Source organism: Lissotriton vulgaris, chromosome 8 (genome assembly GCF_964263255.1).
Source record: "Lissotriton vulgaris chromosome 8, aLisVul1.2, whole genome shotgun sequence".
In the NCBI taxonomy this organism is placed as follows: Eukaryota; Metazoa; Chordata; class Amphibia; order Caudata; family Salamandridae; genus Lissotriton; species Lissotriton vulgaris.
Window position 1 is genome coordinate 441,525,167 of NC_141696.1, and position 18,653 is coordinate 441,543,819.

Here is an 18,653-nt window from a genome sequence, read left to right on the forward strand (position 1 = left end):
GAATGGCTTGGAGTAGTCTGGACTCTTGAGAATAGGTGCAGTCCACATGGCCTGCTTTAGGTCATCGAATGCCTTCTGACAGCTAACTGTCCACTGAACTTTCTTTGGCATTTTCTTACTTGCCAGGTCATTAAGTGGAGTCACAATAGTTCCATAATTTCTGAAAAATTTCCTATAGTAACCAGACAGGCCCAAGAAAGCTCTGGCCTGTGTCTGGGTGGTTGGGGGAGCCCAGTCCTTCATGGCCTGTATCTTGCTCTCCAAAGGTTGAACTTGGCCTCCACCTACTAGGTGGCCCAAGTATACAACTTGACTCTGCCCTATCTGGCACTTGGTAGCCTTGATAGTGAGGCCTGCCTTTTGCAGGGCCTCCAAAACTTTCCTCAGGTGGATCAGGTGATCCTCCCAGGTGGAGCTAAAGACAGCAATATCATCTAGATATGCTGCACAGAAGTCATCCAGCCCAGAGAGAACTTGGTTCACCAACCTTTGAAAAGTGGCAGGTGCATTTTTCAAATCAAAGGGCATCGCCACAAACTGGTAATGACCTCCTGAGGTAGAAAATGCTGTTTTGGCCTTGGCATCCTCAGCTAACCTGATTTGCCAATAACCAGCTGTCAGGTCAAATGTACTCAAGAACTTGGCAGAAGCCAATTTGTCAATGAGTTCATCTGCTCTTGGTTGGGCATCTGTCTTAGTGACAGCATTGAGACCCCTGTAGTTTACACAAAACCTCATCTTTCTCCATCCTGGGTGTGAGGTTTAGGCACTAGAACTACAGGACTAGCCCAAGGGCTCTCTGAGGGTTCAATGACTCCCAATTCCAACATCTTTTGTACTTCTTTCTTTATACAGTCCCTGACGTGGTCAGGTTGCCTGTAGATTTTACTCTTTATAGGCAGACTGTCACCAGTGTCCACCTCATGGGTGCACCAGTTTGTCTGACTGGGGGTCAGAGAGAATATTTGCCTGAAGGATTGAAGAACTTGTTTACAATCCTCTTGTTGGTGCTCAGAGAGGCTGTCAGAAAAGACTACACCATCTACTGACCCATCATCAGGGTTCTGAGTGAGTAGATCTGGGAGAGGGTCACTCTCTTCCTCCTGTCCCTCATCTGTAGCCATGAGCAAGCCCATGTCTTCCCTGTTGGCAAATGCCTTGAGCCTGTTCACATGAAGTACTCTGTGAGGGCTCCTGGGAGTTCCAAGGTCTACCAGATAGGTGACCTCTCCCTTTTGTTCAATGATAGTATGGGGTCCAGACCATTTGTCTTGGAGAGCTGCTGGGGCCACTGGCTCCAACACCTACACCTTCTGTCCAGGCTGGTAAACAGTAAGGACAGCCTTTTGGTCATGCCAAGCTTTTTGGAGTTCTTGGATGGCCTCGAGGTTTTTGGATGCCTTCTCCATGTACTCTGCCATCCTGGAGCGGAGACCAAGTACATAGTCCACTATGTCCTGTTTAGGCTTTTTGAGAGGTAACTCCCATCCTTCCTTCACAAGACACAGGGGTCCTCTTACAGGATGCCCAAAGAGAAGTTCAAAAGGGCTGTAACCAACCCCCTTCTGTGGGACCTCTCTGTAAGTAAACAGAAGGCAGGGTAAAAGGATGTCCCATCTTCGCCTAAGCTTTTCAGGTAACCCTTTTATCATCCCTTTGAGGGTCCTGTTGAATCTTTCAACAAGCCCATTGCATTGTGGGTGATAGGGGGTAGTGAACTTGTAGTTGACACCACACTCCTTCCACATAGCAGTCAAGTATCCTGACATGAAGTTTGCACCTCTGTCAGAGACAACCTCCTTAGGAAACCCCACTCTGGAGAAAACTCCAAGTAGGGCCCTGGCCACAACAGGAGCTGTAGTGGTCCTAAGGGGAATAGCTTCTGGATACCTGGTGGCATGATCCACTACCACCAGTATAAATCTGTGCCCAGATGCTGTTGGGGGGTCCATTGGTCCAACAATGTCAACCCCCACTCTTTCAAAGGGTACCCCCACCACAGGTAGTGGTATAAGGGGGGCCTTTGTTGTGCCACCTGATTTGCCACTGGCTTGACAGGTGACACATGAGCGACAAAACTCTTTAGTGTCTTCAGACATATGGGATTCAGAAAAGGGGGTGGTGATGAACAGAGTGTCTGAATTAAGCAGACCACTCTTACCCAGTCCAAAGATCAGGGCTTGATCCATCACCGTTATTTAGCTCACTGCACCATCCTAGCTCAGAACCTGGCTATATGCCAATTAGTCTGTCCCTGGCACAGTGCATCATGGGAACAGGGCAGACCAAACTACCAAGCCAATTCTTCATCAGAAAGGAGACAAGCTTCCGGGGACCGGTTTCTGGCATTTCAGCCGTCGTTGGCCCTGCTTGCTTGAATCCTGATGGTGCAGTGAGCAAGGGACTCATGTCTGAGTATACCCTGCCACACCTATAGTGGTCAAAAACGATTCAGAAAAGGGGGTGGTGATGAACAGAGTGGCTGAATTAAGCAGACCACTCTTACCCAGTCCAAAGATCAGGCCTTGATCCATCACCGTTATTTAGCTCACTGCACCATCCCAGCTCAGAACCTGGCTATATGCAAATTAGTCTGTCCCTGGCCCAGTGCATCATGGGAACAGGGCAGACCAAACTACCAAGCCAATTCTTCACCAGAAAGGAGACAAGCTTCCGGGGACCGGTTTCTGGCATTTCAGCCGTCGTCGGCCCGGCTTGCTTGAATCCTGATGGTGCAGTGAGCAAGGGACTCATGTCTGAGTATACCCTGCCACACCTATGGTGGCCAAAAACGATTCAGAAAAGGGGGTGGTGATGAACAGAGTGTCTGAATTAAGCAGACCACTCTTAACCAGTCCAAAGATAAGGGCTTGATCCATCACCGTTATTTAGCTCACTGCACCATCCCAGCTCAGAACCTGGCTATATGCAAATTAGTCTGTCCCTGGCTTGCCCTGTTCCCATCATGCACTGGGACAGGAACAGACTAATTTGCATATAGCCTGGTTCTGAGCTGGGATGGTGCAGTGAGCTAAAAAACGGTGTTGGATCTAGCCCTGATCTCTTGACTGGGTGAGAGTATTCTGCTTAATTCAGAAACTCTGTCCATCACCACACCTTGTTGCTAAATATTTTGTCCACCCTAAGCGTGGAAGAGTATACTCAGATGTGAGTCCCTTGCTCATTGCACCATCAGGATTCAAGCAAGCCGGGCCGACGACGGCTGAAATGCCAGAAACCGGTCCCCGGTAGCTTGTTTCCTTCCCAGTGACAGAGTTGGCTTGGTAGTTTGGTTTGCCCTGTTCCCATCATGCACTGGGACAGGAACAGACTAATTTGCATATAGCCAGGTTCTGAGCTGGGATGGTGCAGTGAGCTAAAAAACGGTGTTGGATCTAGCCCTAATCTCTTGACTGGGTGAGAGTATTCTGCTTAATTCAGAAACTCTGTCCATCACCACCCCTTGTTGTTAAATATTTTGTCCACCCTAAGCGTGGAAGGGTATACTCAGATGTGAGTCCCTTGCTCATTGCACCATCAGGCTTCAAGCAAGCCGGGCCGACGACGGCTGAAATGCCAGAAACCGGTCCCCGGTAGCTTGTTTCCTTCCCAGTGTAAGAATTGGCTTGGTAGTTTGGTTTGCCCTGTTCCCATCATGCACTGGGACAGGAACAGACTAATTTGCATATAGCCAGGTTCTGAGCTGGGATGGTGCAGTGAGCTAAAAAACGGTGTTTGATCTAGCCCTGATCTCTTGACTGGGTGAGAGTATTCTGCTTAATTCAGAAACTCTGTCCATCACCACCCCTTGTTGTTAAATATTCAGACATATGGGGCCAGTGAAAGTGTGGGACAAGCCTGTCCCAAGTCTTGTTCTGGCCTAAGAGAACTACAAGGCGAATTTCATGGGCCAAGGTGAGAAGGAAACCTCTCAGAGACAAGGGGATGACCAGCCTCCTGGTAGCACCAGGCTTGGGGTCTCTTGCCTCAGAGTAAAGGAGTCCATCATCCCAATACACTCTACGGGCACCTGTTGCATTCCCTGCAGCCTCAGCAGCAGCCTGCTGTCTGAGGGGTTCAAGAGATGAACAGTCTAATTGTGCCTGCCTCAAGTCTGCCCTGGAAGGTCCCCCTGTCCCAAGAAGCTCAACCTGTTCAGGCTCAAGTTCTTCTAGGACAGTTCCTTCTGGGGTCTTTGGGTCAGTCTCCTGTGAGAGCTGATCCTCACCTTGAGGCAAGGGGGAAGGCACTGCCTTAACCCTACTGTTCTTACTCTTGGTTAGTGTCTGGTCCATTGTTCCAGGATCCAGCACTAGTTCAGCTGGGCATTTCTTGGCCTGTGACCTAGTCACAGCAAGGACATGTGCTGACAACCTAACATTTCCACATGAGTCCTATACTCCACATCTGACCATAGGGAGGATTCCAACTCATTGCCCAAAAGACAGTCCACTTGGAGGTCTGAACTAACAACAACCCTTTTGAGGCCATTTACCCCTCCCCAGAAGAAATTAACAAGTGCCATACTATGGTTGGTAGTGACATTGCTAGCATTGGTCACTAGGTAGTATGAACCTAGTATTACCTGTCCAGGGTCCACAAATGCTGGTGTCACCATAGTGACACTGGCACAGGTGTCCCTGTAGGCCTGATCCATTTTTCCATTGATCAAAGGTGTCTGCCTGTACTTGCCCAGAGTACTGGGACTTATTGTAGGGGTCAAATCCATGTCCCCAGTACAAACAAGAACAGCCTGGGTAGGTACTCTGACTAGGTCAGAGCCTGCCTCAGATACCAATGTCAACCCCACTATAGCCTTAGGGGAAACACTACCACTACTAACTGAACTAGGGGTTGCAGGTGCCTTAGGGGCAGTAGTGGTAGGAGCTGGGCCTTTCTTGGTGCACTCACTAAACCAGTGAGTATTACTTTTACAGTATTGGCACCATGGTTTCTTCTGACCATTATTCTTCTTCTTTTGGGAATTCTGGGACCCACCCTCCTTAGATTGTTGGGGCCCTGTTGAAGACTTCTGGTCATTTTGCTTATTCTCATTACCCTTCTGGTCTGCTTTCTTCTGGCCACAACCCTGGTTCTGGTTCTGCTGCTTGACCCTTGTCCTGACCCATCTGTCTGCCTTCTTTCCCAATTCTTGGGGAGAGGTCAGATCTGAGTCAATAAGGTGCTGATGCAACAACTGATTTTGACAATTACTTAAGATTTGTTCTCTCATAATTAGATTATATAATCCTGTGTAATCAGTAACTTTACTTCCCAGTAACCAGCCTTCAAAAGCCTTAGTGGCACAATCAACAAAGTCAGCCCAATCCTGAGACTGAATTTTCTGGGTGTCTCTGAACAGCAACCTGTACTGCTCAGTTGTTAAGCCAAACCCATCAATCAGTGTATTCTTCCGGACTTGGTAATTGTTAGCATCCTCAGCTCTAGTAGTGAGGAGCTTATCTCTACCTTTACCTTCAAAGGAGAGCCACAGTATAGCTGCCCACTGACTTTGGGGGATGCACTGGACAGTGCAGGCCCTCTCCAAAGCAGTCACCCATTTGTGGATGTCATCCCCTTGTTTAAAGGGGGGCACTATTTTGCTCAGGTGTCTAGTATCAAAACTCCGGTCTTTATCTCTAGGGATAATGCTGCCACCAGTGGGGTCTGCCCCACTCAATTTCTGCTCTCTGGCAAAGGCAAGTCTTTCTTTGGCAAGGGCAAGTTCTTCCCTCTCAATCCTCAGATTGACTTCCCTCATCTTAGCTTCATGCTCTCTTCTCCGAGGGGATGTCATCCCTCTCTGAAAAGATGCCTGAGAGACATGGGTATGAATAGATCTGTTAGAGCCTCTGGAGTGAGACCTAACTCGTCTATTCCCAATGTTAAGCCTTCCTGAGAGTGGTCCTGGGCTGGGGGTCCCCCATTTCCACTCTCATGGATGCTTAAGTTGGTCCTGGTGAGCCTACTGACTACTACTGGACCTTTGTCTGCCTCGTCCCCTGATAATTCTTCCTCTTCCTCCTCTTCACTTTCTGCTCCAAGGAGGTTAAGGTCAGGATCACCAAGGGTTCCCTCTAAGGGGGGCATGCTCCCATCTGGATTAGAGGGGCATGTGTTAGAAGCCCTTCTGGCATCATATGTCTCTAAGAGACCTATCAAAAAATGAGTGGTAGGGTTAGAACCCTGTTTTAGTTTCCTGGAGGTACACAATTGTCTCATCTCCTGGAAGCTAAGGGCTGCATATCTGGAAGTGACCTGTGGAGGGTCAACAACCACAAGGGGAGTCTCTGCAGACTCTCCATGGATAGACATGCTTCTAGTGAGGTGTAAGTGGTGCACTTACCTACACTATGGGTTTACCTACTGATCCCTTGCTAAGAGTTGTAGTAGGGTGTGCTACTCCCTTTCTACTACAACAGCTGGTTCAGTAGAACTCAGAGTATTTCTAAGCTTTGTTATATGTACCTATGGTACCTTATGTGATCTTTCAAATGATATCTCAAGATTATATTTGGTAAAAACAACAGCAAGCTCAAATCCCAACCGCTGCACACCAATGTGAGAAGTTGGCCTGATATATGATGCTCACTAGTTCTAGTGATCACCTTGTATCAGTCCAAACAACCCTTATGGTGATTGGTTGTAAGTCAACCTTATAGACCAGCTATCCTAGTAGCGTGGACAAAAGCAGTCTTTAGGCTAAACTCTGAATGGCATGTGAAGCCAGCTGTTTTACCACTTGAATACCAAGTGAAAGGACACCACACAGGTTGTTATGAAAATAAACAGATATTTATTAACTAACCTACACCTCTGAACTCTTTATGAGGTCAAAGGGCGAAGCACATGACAATACTCAAAAGGAAATACGAGTTCGCACAATATTTACACGAACGCCTGAGGGGCGCAACAAACCATATACTAAGTAAATGGAATGTGAAAGTCAATCAAAGGAATGGAGCTGTCCAGAGGCTGTAGGATCGCTGGGACCACACTATACTAACTGGAGGTAAGTAATAGGAGGCCCACGGAGCGCGTGTGCAGAGTGTGAACTCACACGCAAGATGCGTACAATCGTCTATGGACAGTACAGTTTAAAGAAAAGGTGAGTACGGACGTCCCTGACTAGATAGGACTAAAACGACTGTGGAACGGGACACTAGGAGAGTCAAGCTACCCTTGAGCACCGAAATGCTCGTGTTACCTCACCCACAGGCTGCGGGTGCATAGGTGCCAAGTTGTGTCGGGTTCCGGCGTTGAAGTCTATGGAGCCTGGAGGAAAAGATGCTGCAGGCGGTCAAGAGGAAGATGTCCGGTGTGATCCAAGGGTGGATCAGTGAAGAGAAGAACCTGAAAGCAGAGGGGACAATGTTCAAAGTCACTAGCCAGTGACTGGAGTGGAACCAGGAGTGGAACCAGATGTCGTCGTCGCGATCTGGTGAAGGTGGACGCTTGTCTCTGCAGCCACGTGGACCAGGTGGTGTCTTTGACGACCAGGATGGAGGCATGAGCTGTCCCACGCAGGCTCTCGGTGTCGGCGGTGTCGTCTCCGGATTCGGATTCAACAGGCCTTGGCAAAGGCAACCCACGCGGTGAGTGGAAACGGCGTCTGGAGTGGACCAGGAGGGTCCGGGGTTCTCCTCTTTTGGAAGGGAGCAAGGGCCAGTCTGGAGCAAGCAGACCAGCAGCAAGGTTGTCGGAGTTCGTCGTCTAGGAGGTCACAAGCCAGCCGGCCAGTGACCAGACAACGCGTCGAGCAGCAAACAGGCAGAAGGGCCCCACGCAAATCTCGTGGATGCTGGAGGGCTGATCTTCGATGCAGGAGCTGCTCGGGGTCGGGGCTTCTCAGTCCCCAAAGCACTTGGACGAGGATGCCTCTGAAGTCGTGCTGGAGCGAAGTGCTGCTTCTTCCAAGATGGCCGGTCCCACGTGTCTCGTCGCACCCACGGGTCTCAGCTGTGCTGCAGATGTGGGTAGAGGTCGGAGAGATCTGGTAATCCGGGTCTCGTCGGGCTCTGAAGTCTGGATCCTTGCAGGAAGACGACAAAGGGAAGCCGCTGTACGCTGATGGTGCCTGCTGGTGCAGGGTGGACACTCCTTGCCCACAAGGGAGATATCTTCAGTCTTCTGTGGAGCAGAACGTCGAAGTCCAGAGTTTCTTCTTGGGAAGTTGTTCAGGATAATCTGATTTGGAATGGGACCAGCTCCTACCTTTATTCAGCTAAAGGGGGCTGCACTACGACTAGGTCCCTCCTCTGGGTGGGACCAGGAAGGGGGGTGGTTACACCCCGTTTCCTTTGTCCGGTCTTGCGCCAGCTCTGGGGCTGGAGTGCCCCAGGAACTGGTTCTGACCGGTGTATGCACAGAGCACCTTGTGTGCCCCAGGCATGTCTCATTCCTTTGAGCCCTGTCCTACCTAATACACAAAATCCTGTCTGGGGTGGTGCTAGTACCTCCCAAGGCAGGAAACCCTTTGTCTAAGCCTCCCTCGCTAGAAGGACTCCCAGCAGCAGGAGGTCAGACTTGTGTCTGTGGTGGCAGCATCCATTTTGTGATGCTGAGGCTCGAGTTAACTTTAACCGGGGTTCACAGTTACATACATGTCATGTCCCTCTAGAAGGGTGGAATGCTAAACCCGTCGCCAGAATTGGCGAGGGGTTAGTATTCCAATTCGTATGACACCTTACTCGACATGTTTTGATAATGCTATGCCAAAGTTAGCATTTGACCGCGAGGTACATAATGCACTTAAGAGTATATGGTATAGCGTTATCATGGAACAGCTATTAGGACTGGGTTCCGCAAGCTGCAAACGGGCTCAGCTCATGCCAGAGCACCATCTCACATAATTCCAAGCACTCTGCCTTCAGGATTGATAAGGCCTTTCATAGGAGTGACTGATAGGAATATATGTGTCCATTTTAGGGTTAGATATAGGAATACTATATCTAAAGCAAAGGGTGATTACACCACCTTGCCCCAGCTGTCGTGCAGCCAGTTGTGTCAGATTTGGATGGCCAGCCAGGGGTGGCATAATACATGCTGCAGCCCCTGGTAGGCCCTGGGTACACCTATGCCCTGGATACTTAAGGTATGCTGTACAGGGACTGAAAAGGTGGCCCAGTACCAATTGGTAAATGCACCTAAGATACATGCTCGTCAATTTAGAGAGATAACAGCTAGGCTGTGGGTCTGATTAGCAGGCCCACAGCCAGGGAAAGTCGTAAACCAGTGAAGCAAAAAGCAAAAATCGGGGGTGACCATAGGATTGCAGACCCTACTCTCCTACAGTGGTGTTCTCCAGGCCTGGGGGAATCCAGGGTTGCAATTTTTAAGGCAGCAGAGGCTTTATAGCCTCTGGCCTTGATATGCTAAATCACTAGCCATCTTGCTGGACGAGGTGTGAACAACTTCCTCCAGAGCAGGCATTGTTTCTGGCCTCTGAGAGTGCAGGCTTTCACCTACAGGAGGTCAGAAACCTTTTGTGGCAGGCTTGTCTATACCCGTCAGGCAGCACACTAGAGGACTAGTACGACCTGCTGTAGGGGTGACTTCCATATAAGGCATGCAGTGTATCTGGGCATTGCACACAGGAAGTTTACAAAGTTGTGGCCTTTCATCCATCCTGCAATGGCAGTCTGCATACGTCTTTTTGTATGGGACCCTTTGGGTGGCATAATGCATGCTGCAGCCCATAGGTAACCCCTTTTACGACCCATGCCCTGGGCACCAGGGGTACCATTTACCAGGGACTTACAGTGGTACTTAAGGGGTTGCCAATTGGGTTACAATTAAATATTTAGCCTTTTAAGGGAAGGAAAGCTCGCATTGGAGCCTAGTTAGCTGGCTTCAGTCCCTGTCAGAGTTGAAAACCAGCATCTAGTAGTTCAAATGGAGGGAAAAAGTGAGGGGTACATCTGCAAAGAGAATTTCAGCCTCCTACACTGGTCAGCTGGAGAGGAGGAAAGGCCCCTAGGAGGTTGTTGAAAGCCTGCATCTCAAACAAGAGGTCAGCCAACTGACCCTGTAGGTCTGGGGTCCTGGGTTCAAGGCAACACGGTCCAGTCTTCCTTACCTAACTGGGCAATACAGCCGACCTTATGGACGATGTATAAATATCTAAAAGGAAGGTGTAGGCCTGTCAAAAAGGTAATTTAACAGGTTGAATTGGCAGTTTAAAAATTGCACATCCTGGCTGCAGAGGCAGGCCGGAAGACATGCATTACAGTGCTACTATAGTGGGTGGCATAATGAATGCTGCATTCCACTAGTACCTTTTAATTTACAGGCCCAGGGTACATGTAGTACCATATGCTAGGGACTTTTAAGTAAACTAAATGTACCACGTAGGTATATGCCAACTTCAGTGCATTTCAAGGGAGTGCCCAGGACTTAACCACTGGCTAGCAGGAGTAAAGTGCAGAGTCCTAAAGCCGAGAAAAACAGTTCAGGAAAAAAATTGGGGAATACCATGCGAAAAATGGCCATTTCCAACCCCTATGCCAAGCATTCCTATTATGATTGAAGGGGTCAAGTGCAAGTCAGAGTTCTGACTCTGTGCAAGTTTAAAATATTGCTCCTTAAGTGCTGTTTGAGGAGGGGTAACTTTTTGTAAAGATACTTGGAGACAGTTTTCCTGAGCCTGGCTCTGTTTGAGGGTGTTAAACATTTCTCCCTAAGTGCCATTTGAGGTGGGGTAAGTTTTTGCAAATATACCACGTATATATTTTGAGGAGATAGTTTTAGATATTGGCTTAAACTGAGCTTTGTGTGTCAATAGGTATGAAGGTAATATAGGTCCTATTTATCTACTTCCTCCGGCTACATAATTGAGCAGTGGTACACCCAGATTGAGTCACCCCATGAGGGCTAATTTTTCCTACATGATTCAGAATGCGATGGCCTGCGGATTAAGTTTAGAAGAATTTAACGATCAAACAAAGGGTTATCTATGACCCTGAAAGAGAAATTTTGCTCCATGCAGAAAGTTCTAAATGTTGCAGTTAAAAAATATTTGAATCATAGTAAGTGCTGGAAGGTTATGGAAATGTAAATCCTGAACAAGGTGGCGTGATTAAGTTGGACCACCGAAAGGTGTAAACAGTTCTTTGATGGTCCACAATTAGCCTGCTCTGAACAAGTGGACATCGAATATTGATCCCTAATTGTACAGTCACAATTTTTGCAATGTTGAATGATTATCAACGACTGTTGATTTTCTCTTTTTAAACAATTCCAATTATGTTTGTGTTGTGTTTGTGTTGTGTAATATGTCTGTATATGTATTTTGTAATATTATTAAATTACACTTTTTAAATAAATGTGTGTGTTCTTTACATGGGACACAGCCATTTTTTACACAGCATTATGCAGTAGTGGTGATTTATTGACCATAATTGTTCACTGTATCTCTTTTGTTGGTAGTGATTGAATTGTGCTTTTATGGATACTTCTATCCGAATAAAGATTGAATTGAGTTGAATAATTGTTCACTTTGGTTGAATTATGCTTCTTTGTAAATAACCTAGGGGAGTTCATTGGTGTCAGGATATTTAACCCTGTTCCCTTAGTTTTGAGGGAGTTACTTTCTTTTCGGTCTGTCCCTTGTTAATAAAACCACGAGAAACGACAAGAAAACAACATTTTCATCTCTACTTTTGCTCTAATTAAATGCAGGTTACTTTGGTTGCCACTGGTCCATTAACCAATCTAGCATTGGCAGTCAAATTGGACCCATCGTTTTCGCAGAAACTAAAGAATTTGTTCATCATGGGTGGAAACATGGAATGTAAGTAATATGTTTATTCCTCAGCAGTCAGTGGTTGAAATGGCAGCAATATAAAAAGAGGATCCATGTGATCTTTGAGTTAGATGGTAAACGCCCTCTCACCCACTAGGTACATATGTGTGATGTTGGTGTGTTCTGGTGTTAAGGAATTTGGGCTTACCAGAATGATGAGTACATGTTTTAGAACAGTGGTGTTCGACAGAGCTTTATGGTGGCTAGGCCTATGCCAGATTTTCCGGATATCCACATAAGGTAAGTTAGCACATAGTAAATCCAAATTGGACTCAATAAATAGTCATTGGTTATCCTAAAAATCTGGCATGGATCTGTTATTCCTAAACCAATTTTGACCATCATGTCTTAGAACCTCTTGCGACAATGACACTTATGCTGGCTGGTCAGTTGTTAAGGATGAACAATTTCAATTGTTAATTGGCAGAAACTTCAACTCCCAATTAAAATGGGAAGCGAAAAACCATAGCTAAAAAAAGTTTTTCTTTTACTACATGTCTTGATTATAGTAGTGATGTTGGTGGTTATTGTATTGCTATTTCATTGCCATAAAAAAAGTGAAATCCAGTTTTATAAAGTAAGTATATCAATGGTGGGTTTTTTTTTTAGCCAGAGGAAATACTTCGGTTTGTGGGGAATTCAATTTTGAATCTGATCCAGAAGCTGCTTACATTGTCTTGAATGAGTACACATGTCCTACTTATATTGCAACTTGGGAGTTCACATGTCGCAGCCAGTTGCCTTGGGTAAGATTTCATAATTTTCTCTAATGCTTGTTAATACAGAATGAAACAGATTCAGTGTGTTTAGTGCTAATGTTTAACCAATTTGCAAATAGACTTTCTGCAAGGATGGTTCGGTCTAGAAAATATTTGAACACAGTAAGCAGTAGTTGTCTCAAAAACAAAATTAACGGTATCGAATGAAACAGGAGAGCTACAGCCTGACATTTCATTTTCATTTTTTTTTAAATAGCCAAGTTAATTGAATTTTATAGATAACCAAAGGTGTCCCAAACATGTGTACACCTGGTGCAATGGAAGTACCAGGAGACCCCAGTTTCTAGCTGGAGCTCGACAAACTGAGCAACTCCAAATCATAAAGTGAATTTACCCAGTGACTGTCTGTCCAGCCTGCAATTCCAAAGGCAAAATTCCGAGTCCATGAAATCCTGCATTCACGCCCTAGCCTGACAAATGAACAGATGATGAGGTGGGGGACATAGTTATTGATATTGAGGAAGAGTAAGGGGGGGCAGAGAAACTCCTCATTCCCCAACACACAGTACTCCCCAGGAGTTTTCTTTAAATTATATTTAACAGTTGGGTCCACAAAATGAATACTGCTGCCTCTCTAGTACTATCTTCATAGGGATGGGGGCAAGGGAGAAAGGCATGAGGCCATCCATCCACCAGCTATACTTGATCCTTCAGCAGAGCTACCCAGCCTTTGATAAAACTGTAACCCTGCTCACATCTGAGGAATTGCCCATGTCTCCTCCCGGGGAAGGTGAGAATTGAAGCAGGAGGTCTTCAGTGGAAAAGTTGTAGAGACTGCCAAGCTCCAAGTCTAAATTGGTAGCTACCCTGGCTTGTCGCCAATTTCAGCACTATCCAAACCCTCATTCGACAACATGGGGGTTGAGGCTGACTCCCAAGAATTTGTATCAATATCTGTTTCTCCTGCCCACGCCGCATGCATGGATAATTCCACGGGCTAGGGCTCAAGAAACATGTGCATCTCGGCTCAGTCTAACACCTGTCTATTTTGGGAAGAGGAGCACTGCAAGAAGCAGGTGTCACCGGGTGCTGGAGTCCGCACCTGCATCCCACGGCCACACCTTCCGTTAGGGCGCACAGCTGGAAAGAAGCATCTGCAGTCGGGCATGTCACTGTTCGGGCCAATCCACCCCCTCTGGCACCAAAACAGCGATGTCCTCCAAGCTGATCAGACCACTGGGTCAGATTCACCAGAACCACTGGAACTCAGATCTCCCAAATAGTGTCATAGACCTGCTGTCTCCCTGGGCTGTCGAGACACCAGTTTCCAGTCAGTTTTCCGGTTAGGCACGAGCAGCTGGGAACACTGCTGACTCCACCAGCCCGGCTCAGTGAGCGCCCAGGAGGTAACCCTCCACAAGAGACATCATGATGGAACTTCCTCCAAGTCACCTTGTCTGGTGATCCACTATCCCTGGTCTCCATGATCTGTTGCAGACCCAGCTGCCACCATGAGAGCACGAAGCATCTAGTGTGCAGAAAAATATCTCAGATGCATACCTGCCCACCAGTCCAGTTTGGGAGAGGAGGCACATAGTACGAATCATAATTTACCTATTAATTCGAAGAATTATCAAAATGACATAGAGTGCGTCTGCCATTTTAGGTAGCCAAGCCATCCTCCCATAATTCACATTTTAAAGTGTGACATTTTTTGAGAGCACAAATTAACTGAACAAACTATAGTATGAAACACTGTGGTCAATTTATTAAATGGTAGTACTTTTTCGGCCACAAAGCTTATATAAAACCTAATCCACAAATATGCCCACCAACGCTAAGTACCCCCGAACAATTCTGGTCAACCCTGGCGATGTCTGGGTGAAAGAGCAGATTTTGACATAGGCAATTAAAAAGAAATCCTTTTCCACCTCAGATAACTTCTCATTCTGAATATACTCTGACATTTCGATCCTAGCGGCACAAAGACGGCGAGAATTTGTTGTTCTGATTGTTGAATTCAAACACTTTGGTGCATCGGCGGGCATTATGCAGCAATCCAAACTGTAAGTACTTTTTAAGGGCCGGTCTCATATATTCCTGTCAGTCGACTGGACTAAGGAATTTTTGCTTTCAGTCAAGGAGGGGGCGAGGGTGGCACAGAGGCACTAATCTTGCGAGATAAGTATTTTTAGGTCTCGCATGGCGTACTGCGCGCATGCGCAGTTGAGCTTGCAAGATTTTATGTTTTTAAGAGTACTTCACTTGCAAGGGTTAAGCCCCGCCCCTCTTCTCCATTGGCTGGCCTCCTAAACGGTGGCCAGCCATTGGAGAAGAGGTCCTAGTGACGTTCTCCTTTCTCGCTAAGCCCCGTCCTTTTCAGACGGGGCTCCTTGACTTACTGCTGCGGTAAAAGGTTTCTTATCTTCTTTATGGGGCCATCTGTTTCACCCCATAAAGAAGATAAGGAACCTTTTACCACAGCAGTAAGTCGGCAGACAAAGAGACAATTACGACATTACGGCCAGCTCGGGGCAGGAGGAGGGATCTTTTTTAACCTTCCCAGTGAAAATACAATACCCCTAAAGACCATCAACACTTTTTTGTGAATTAGCTAGACAACTACGTGCCAGTGGGAGGGGCCAACGGGCGCAGTAATGCTAATCACTAATTCTCACCTTTACGTGTCTGATTACTTTAAAGTTAATGTCATTCATTACTGGTAGACCACTTGCCCACACTGCGGGCTGCCCAGGAAGGGAGGAGAGGTCATGCAGCTGAGCCAAGTGCACCATCAGCAGAGGGCTGGGCTGGAGCCAGGAAGCAGCGTCCTGCCCGTGATCCAGAGAGAGACGCTTCCAGTGTGCCCGGGTACACATCGGAGTCTGGCGGATCACGTTAGAGGCCTTTCCAAGCTTGTACAGTTTAAGGAACGGGCCGAGAGAGTGCTTCACCGAAAGCAGAGCTTCGGTGACCGCCATCCAGCAGCAGAGACACCGGAGCTCCGGGATTAATGGAGCATGGGCGGGAATGAACTCTGCCCCCAGTGAAAGGAGAGTCCGTGCCTTTGTAGCCCCCTGACCCGGGGCGTGCAGGAAAGTTGTAGAAGGAGACAAAGGGGGCTCGTACCCAGGCTGCTGCACTGTAGCTCCGAGAAGGTGGGTGCATGTGATTTCTGCCTGCATTTCCTTTGTTGTGACTCAGCAGCTCGGATGTCAGGAAGGGTCGAGAGGGCGCCCGGCGGGAGCCAGTATGATAAAGTTCTTGTTACCAGCAATGGACCGCGTGAGATGCAGTGGGGAGTTTAGTTTAAATTAATTAACCGAGGTGGTCACACACTATAGTCTTATGGGTGGGTGCGCGCATTCTGTCCATAAGTGTATTTTAAAATTGGTTGTACACAGTCTGATTGATCACTGAGTTTTTTTGGGGGGTGGGGGGTTACGTTCCTTTTAAATGATTCTTTAAGTTTGAGAACTGCTGCTCAGCGGCAGTGACACCTCCCGGAGAGACCTTGCCTTGGTGACAGTGAGCCTGTGGTCCTTCCCAGTAATACTTATGTGGAGGCCTTCCCATGTGTGGGCGAAAAACGAGGAGGGCGGTTTGGAGAGGGACAGCCCTCTGAGGTGAGTGCTTTGGCTGCCTGAAGAGTGACAATCCGGGAAATAATTTATCCTCAGAGGTGAGAGTGTCAGTTCCCGAGAGTTAGCCCGCCTCCACAGGGATTTAGAGCCTTGTAGTGGGGAGGGGGATCAGGCACCCCCTGACGTGAGAACCTTAGAGAGGGACCTGGGGAGTGACATTTCACCCCCCAGAGACAAATTCCCTTGAGCGGTGAACCCAAGGGGTTGTGCAGAGGGATCCCCACCTCCCCCAACAGCTGTGCCGTGAACGTGGGGCTTGGCGGTCTTCAAACTTTTTTCGGGTCCACACCCCCGCCCAACCCAAAATGTTTTGAGTTTGTGGCCCCTCAAACTTTATGATAGATAGTGGCTGTAGGCCATGACTGTTTAGAGTAGACTGAGATAGAAAGTGGCTGTGGGCCATGACTGGTTGGACTAAGCTGAGCCTATTAAATCATTGGGGGAAGGGGCACGTAGCAAATGAGGTGTCAGCGCCTCCTACATTGGCTCTTGCAATTATGCTCTGTGGCTGTGTGAGTGTGTGGCTGTGTTTGTGGCTCTGCATGTCTGTGTTTGTGGCTCTGCATGTCTGTGTGTGTGGCTCTGTGTGTGTGGCTCTGTGTGTGTGTGTGTGTGTGTGGATGTGTGTGTGGCTGTGTGTGTGTGGCTCTGTGTGTGGCTGTGTGAGCTCTAAGTGTGTGTGTGAGCTCTATGTGTGTGTGTGGCTCTCTGTGTGTGTGTGGCTCGCAGTGTGCGTGACTCGCAGTGTCTGGATGTGACTCGCAGTGTGTGGGTGTGGCTCGCAGTGTGTGGGTGTTGTATAGCATTTTAGGACCCTAGTGTAATTTTCCAGTTTCATGTCCTTATACAGATATAAATCACCATATCCTTAGATAGGCATAGAAATCATACCCATATTTAGACCTAGCTAATCCAGTCCAAATACGGCATGGCTACTTCCAGTAGTTCCGAAAATCCACAACAATTTCTTGGAAAACTTGGCTACAGCAGGGAGGGACTTCCCCTTGCTTGAATATTGATTTGTCGAAGAACTCATGGAGTTTTCAAAGAACTGAGACTCTTTGATGACGTTATTATGTCCACCTTCAAGGTATAAATATGCCCACACTTGCCATAGCAAACACACGGTGGTTTGGAGCAGTTCGACTATCTACTTGCCCGATGCATCCTGCTACAGCAAGTGCCGAAGGAAACCGACCCTCCAGTAGACGCACTGAGAGAGACGCTGTCTTTTCTCCTGCTGAGAAATCCAGCTGCAGTGTTTCCAAGCTACACTTGCGGGTTGTTGGGAAATCGAGTCCTGAGACAGAGAGATACCAGACCTCCTTCATTCTAAACCAAGGTACGGAGCTGATTAGATCCTAAGAGAACTCTTGGATAGATTCTTGGCAAAAGAATACTAAACTTATGCTACACCACACTTAATTCTTCCCTCATACTAGACTTAGGTTAGGTACATCGGGGTAGGCGCTTTTTAGAAGCACCAGTTGAGTACTTTTAGTCTTTATTTATTTATGTATGTATTTTATGGCTTAGAAACCATATCATGCTTTTACAGTATTATTTTATAATACTCTTCTTGCTGTATGCATTATACTTTACAGCCAGTATTACGATTGTAGCAGTTTATTTCTTCAGCATGAGAAAGAAGACTGTTCAATAAATACTTTTATTGAAAACGCCTGTCTCTCTATTTCCCTGCACCTCTGGTGAAACGAAGCATGCACGAATGACTGAGTAAAATATCTATCTATTGTTTCCATGACTCTGAAAATCAGTTTTATCTTGGGGAAACAAAGTTGTCATGTTTATGCGGTTGTCAGAAACTAAATCCCTTCTTGTGAATTCGAGAACGTTTCTCGTGACCTCTGAGCTAACTGGCACTCACAATTAAGTTTAATATATTCGATAGAGACCTAGTAGACATAAGTCCTATGTCACATCTATAGGATATATTATTCCATTGCGCAGAGCCTATTGGGAATATAGGAACCACACTACATGGGTGTGGCTCGCATTGTGTGGGTGTGGCTCGCAGTGTGTGGCTGTGTGTGTGGGTGTGGCTGTGTGTTTGTGTGTAGCTGTGTATGTGTGTGTATATCGCTCTGTGTGTGTGTGTCGCTGTGTGTGTGGGTGGCTCTGTGTGTGTGTGTGTGGCTCTGTGTGTGTGTGGCTGTGTGTGTGTGTGTGTGTGTGGCTCTTTGTGTGTGTGTGTGTGTTGGCCTCTGTATGTATGGGGCTCTGTGTGGGTCTGTGTGTTTGTGTGTGGCATCTGCGAGAGATTAAGCTATTGGCATTGTAAAGGACAATGCGATTTATTTATTTGTTTTTAAAACCAACACATAAATAAAAATTCGGTCATTTACAATGCCATTAGCTCTAACTTTTGCAAAGGCGAGACCGTTGCATTGTAAATGCTTGTTGTTATATGGTGATAATAGCTGTATCAAGCAAAGGTATTTTTTTTCATGAAGTCGTATAGAATTA

General features: G+C 47.1%; 1 protein-coding gene across 3 annotated transcripts in view; it reads left to right on the forward strand.

Moving 5' to 3' along the window:
* Positions 1 to 18,653, forward strand: part of LOC147697153 (nucleoside hydrolase-like) — a 228,160-nt gene that overhangs the window by 198,391 nt on the left and 11,116 nt on the right. For all 3 annotated transcript variants that reach the window (XM_086934226.1, XM_086934224.1, XM_086934227.1), the window contains 2 exons: positions 11,680 to 11,791; positions 12,413 to 12,549. In XM_086934226.1, coding sequence (XP_086790352.1) covers positions 11,680 to 11,791; positions 12,413 to 12,549 — 249 coding nt within the window. The remainder of the gene's footprint in view (positions 1 to 11,679; positions 11,792 to 12,412; positions 12,550 to 18,653) is intronic.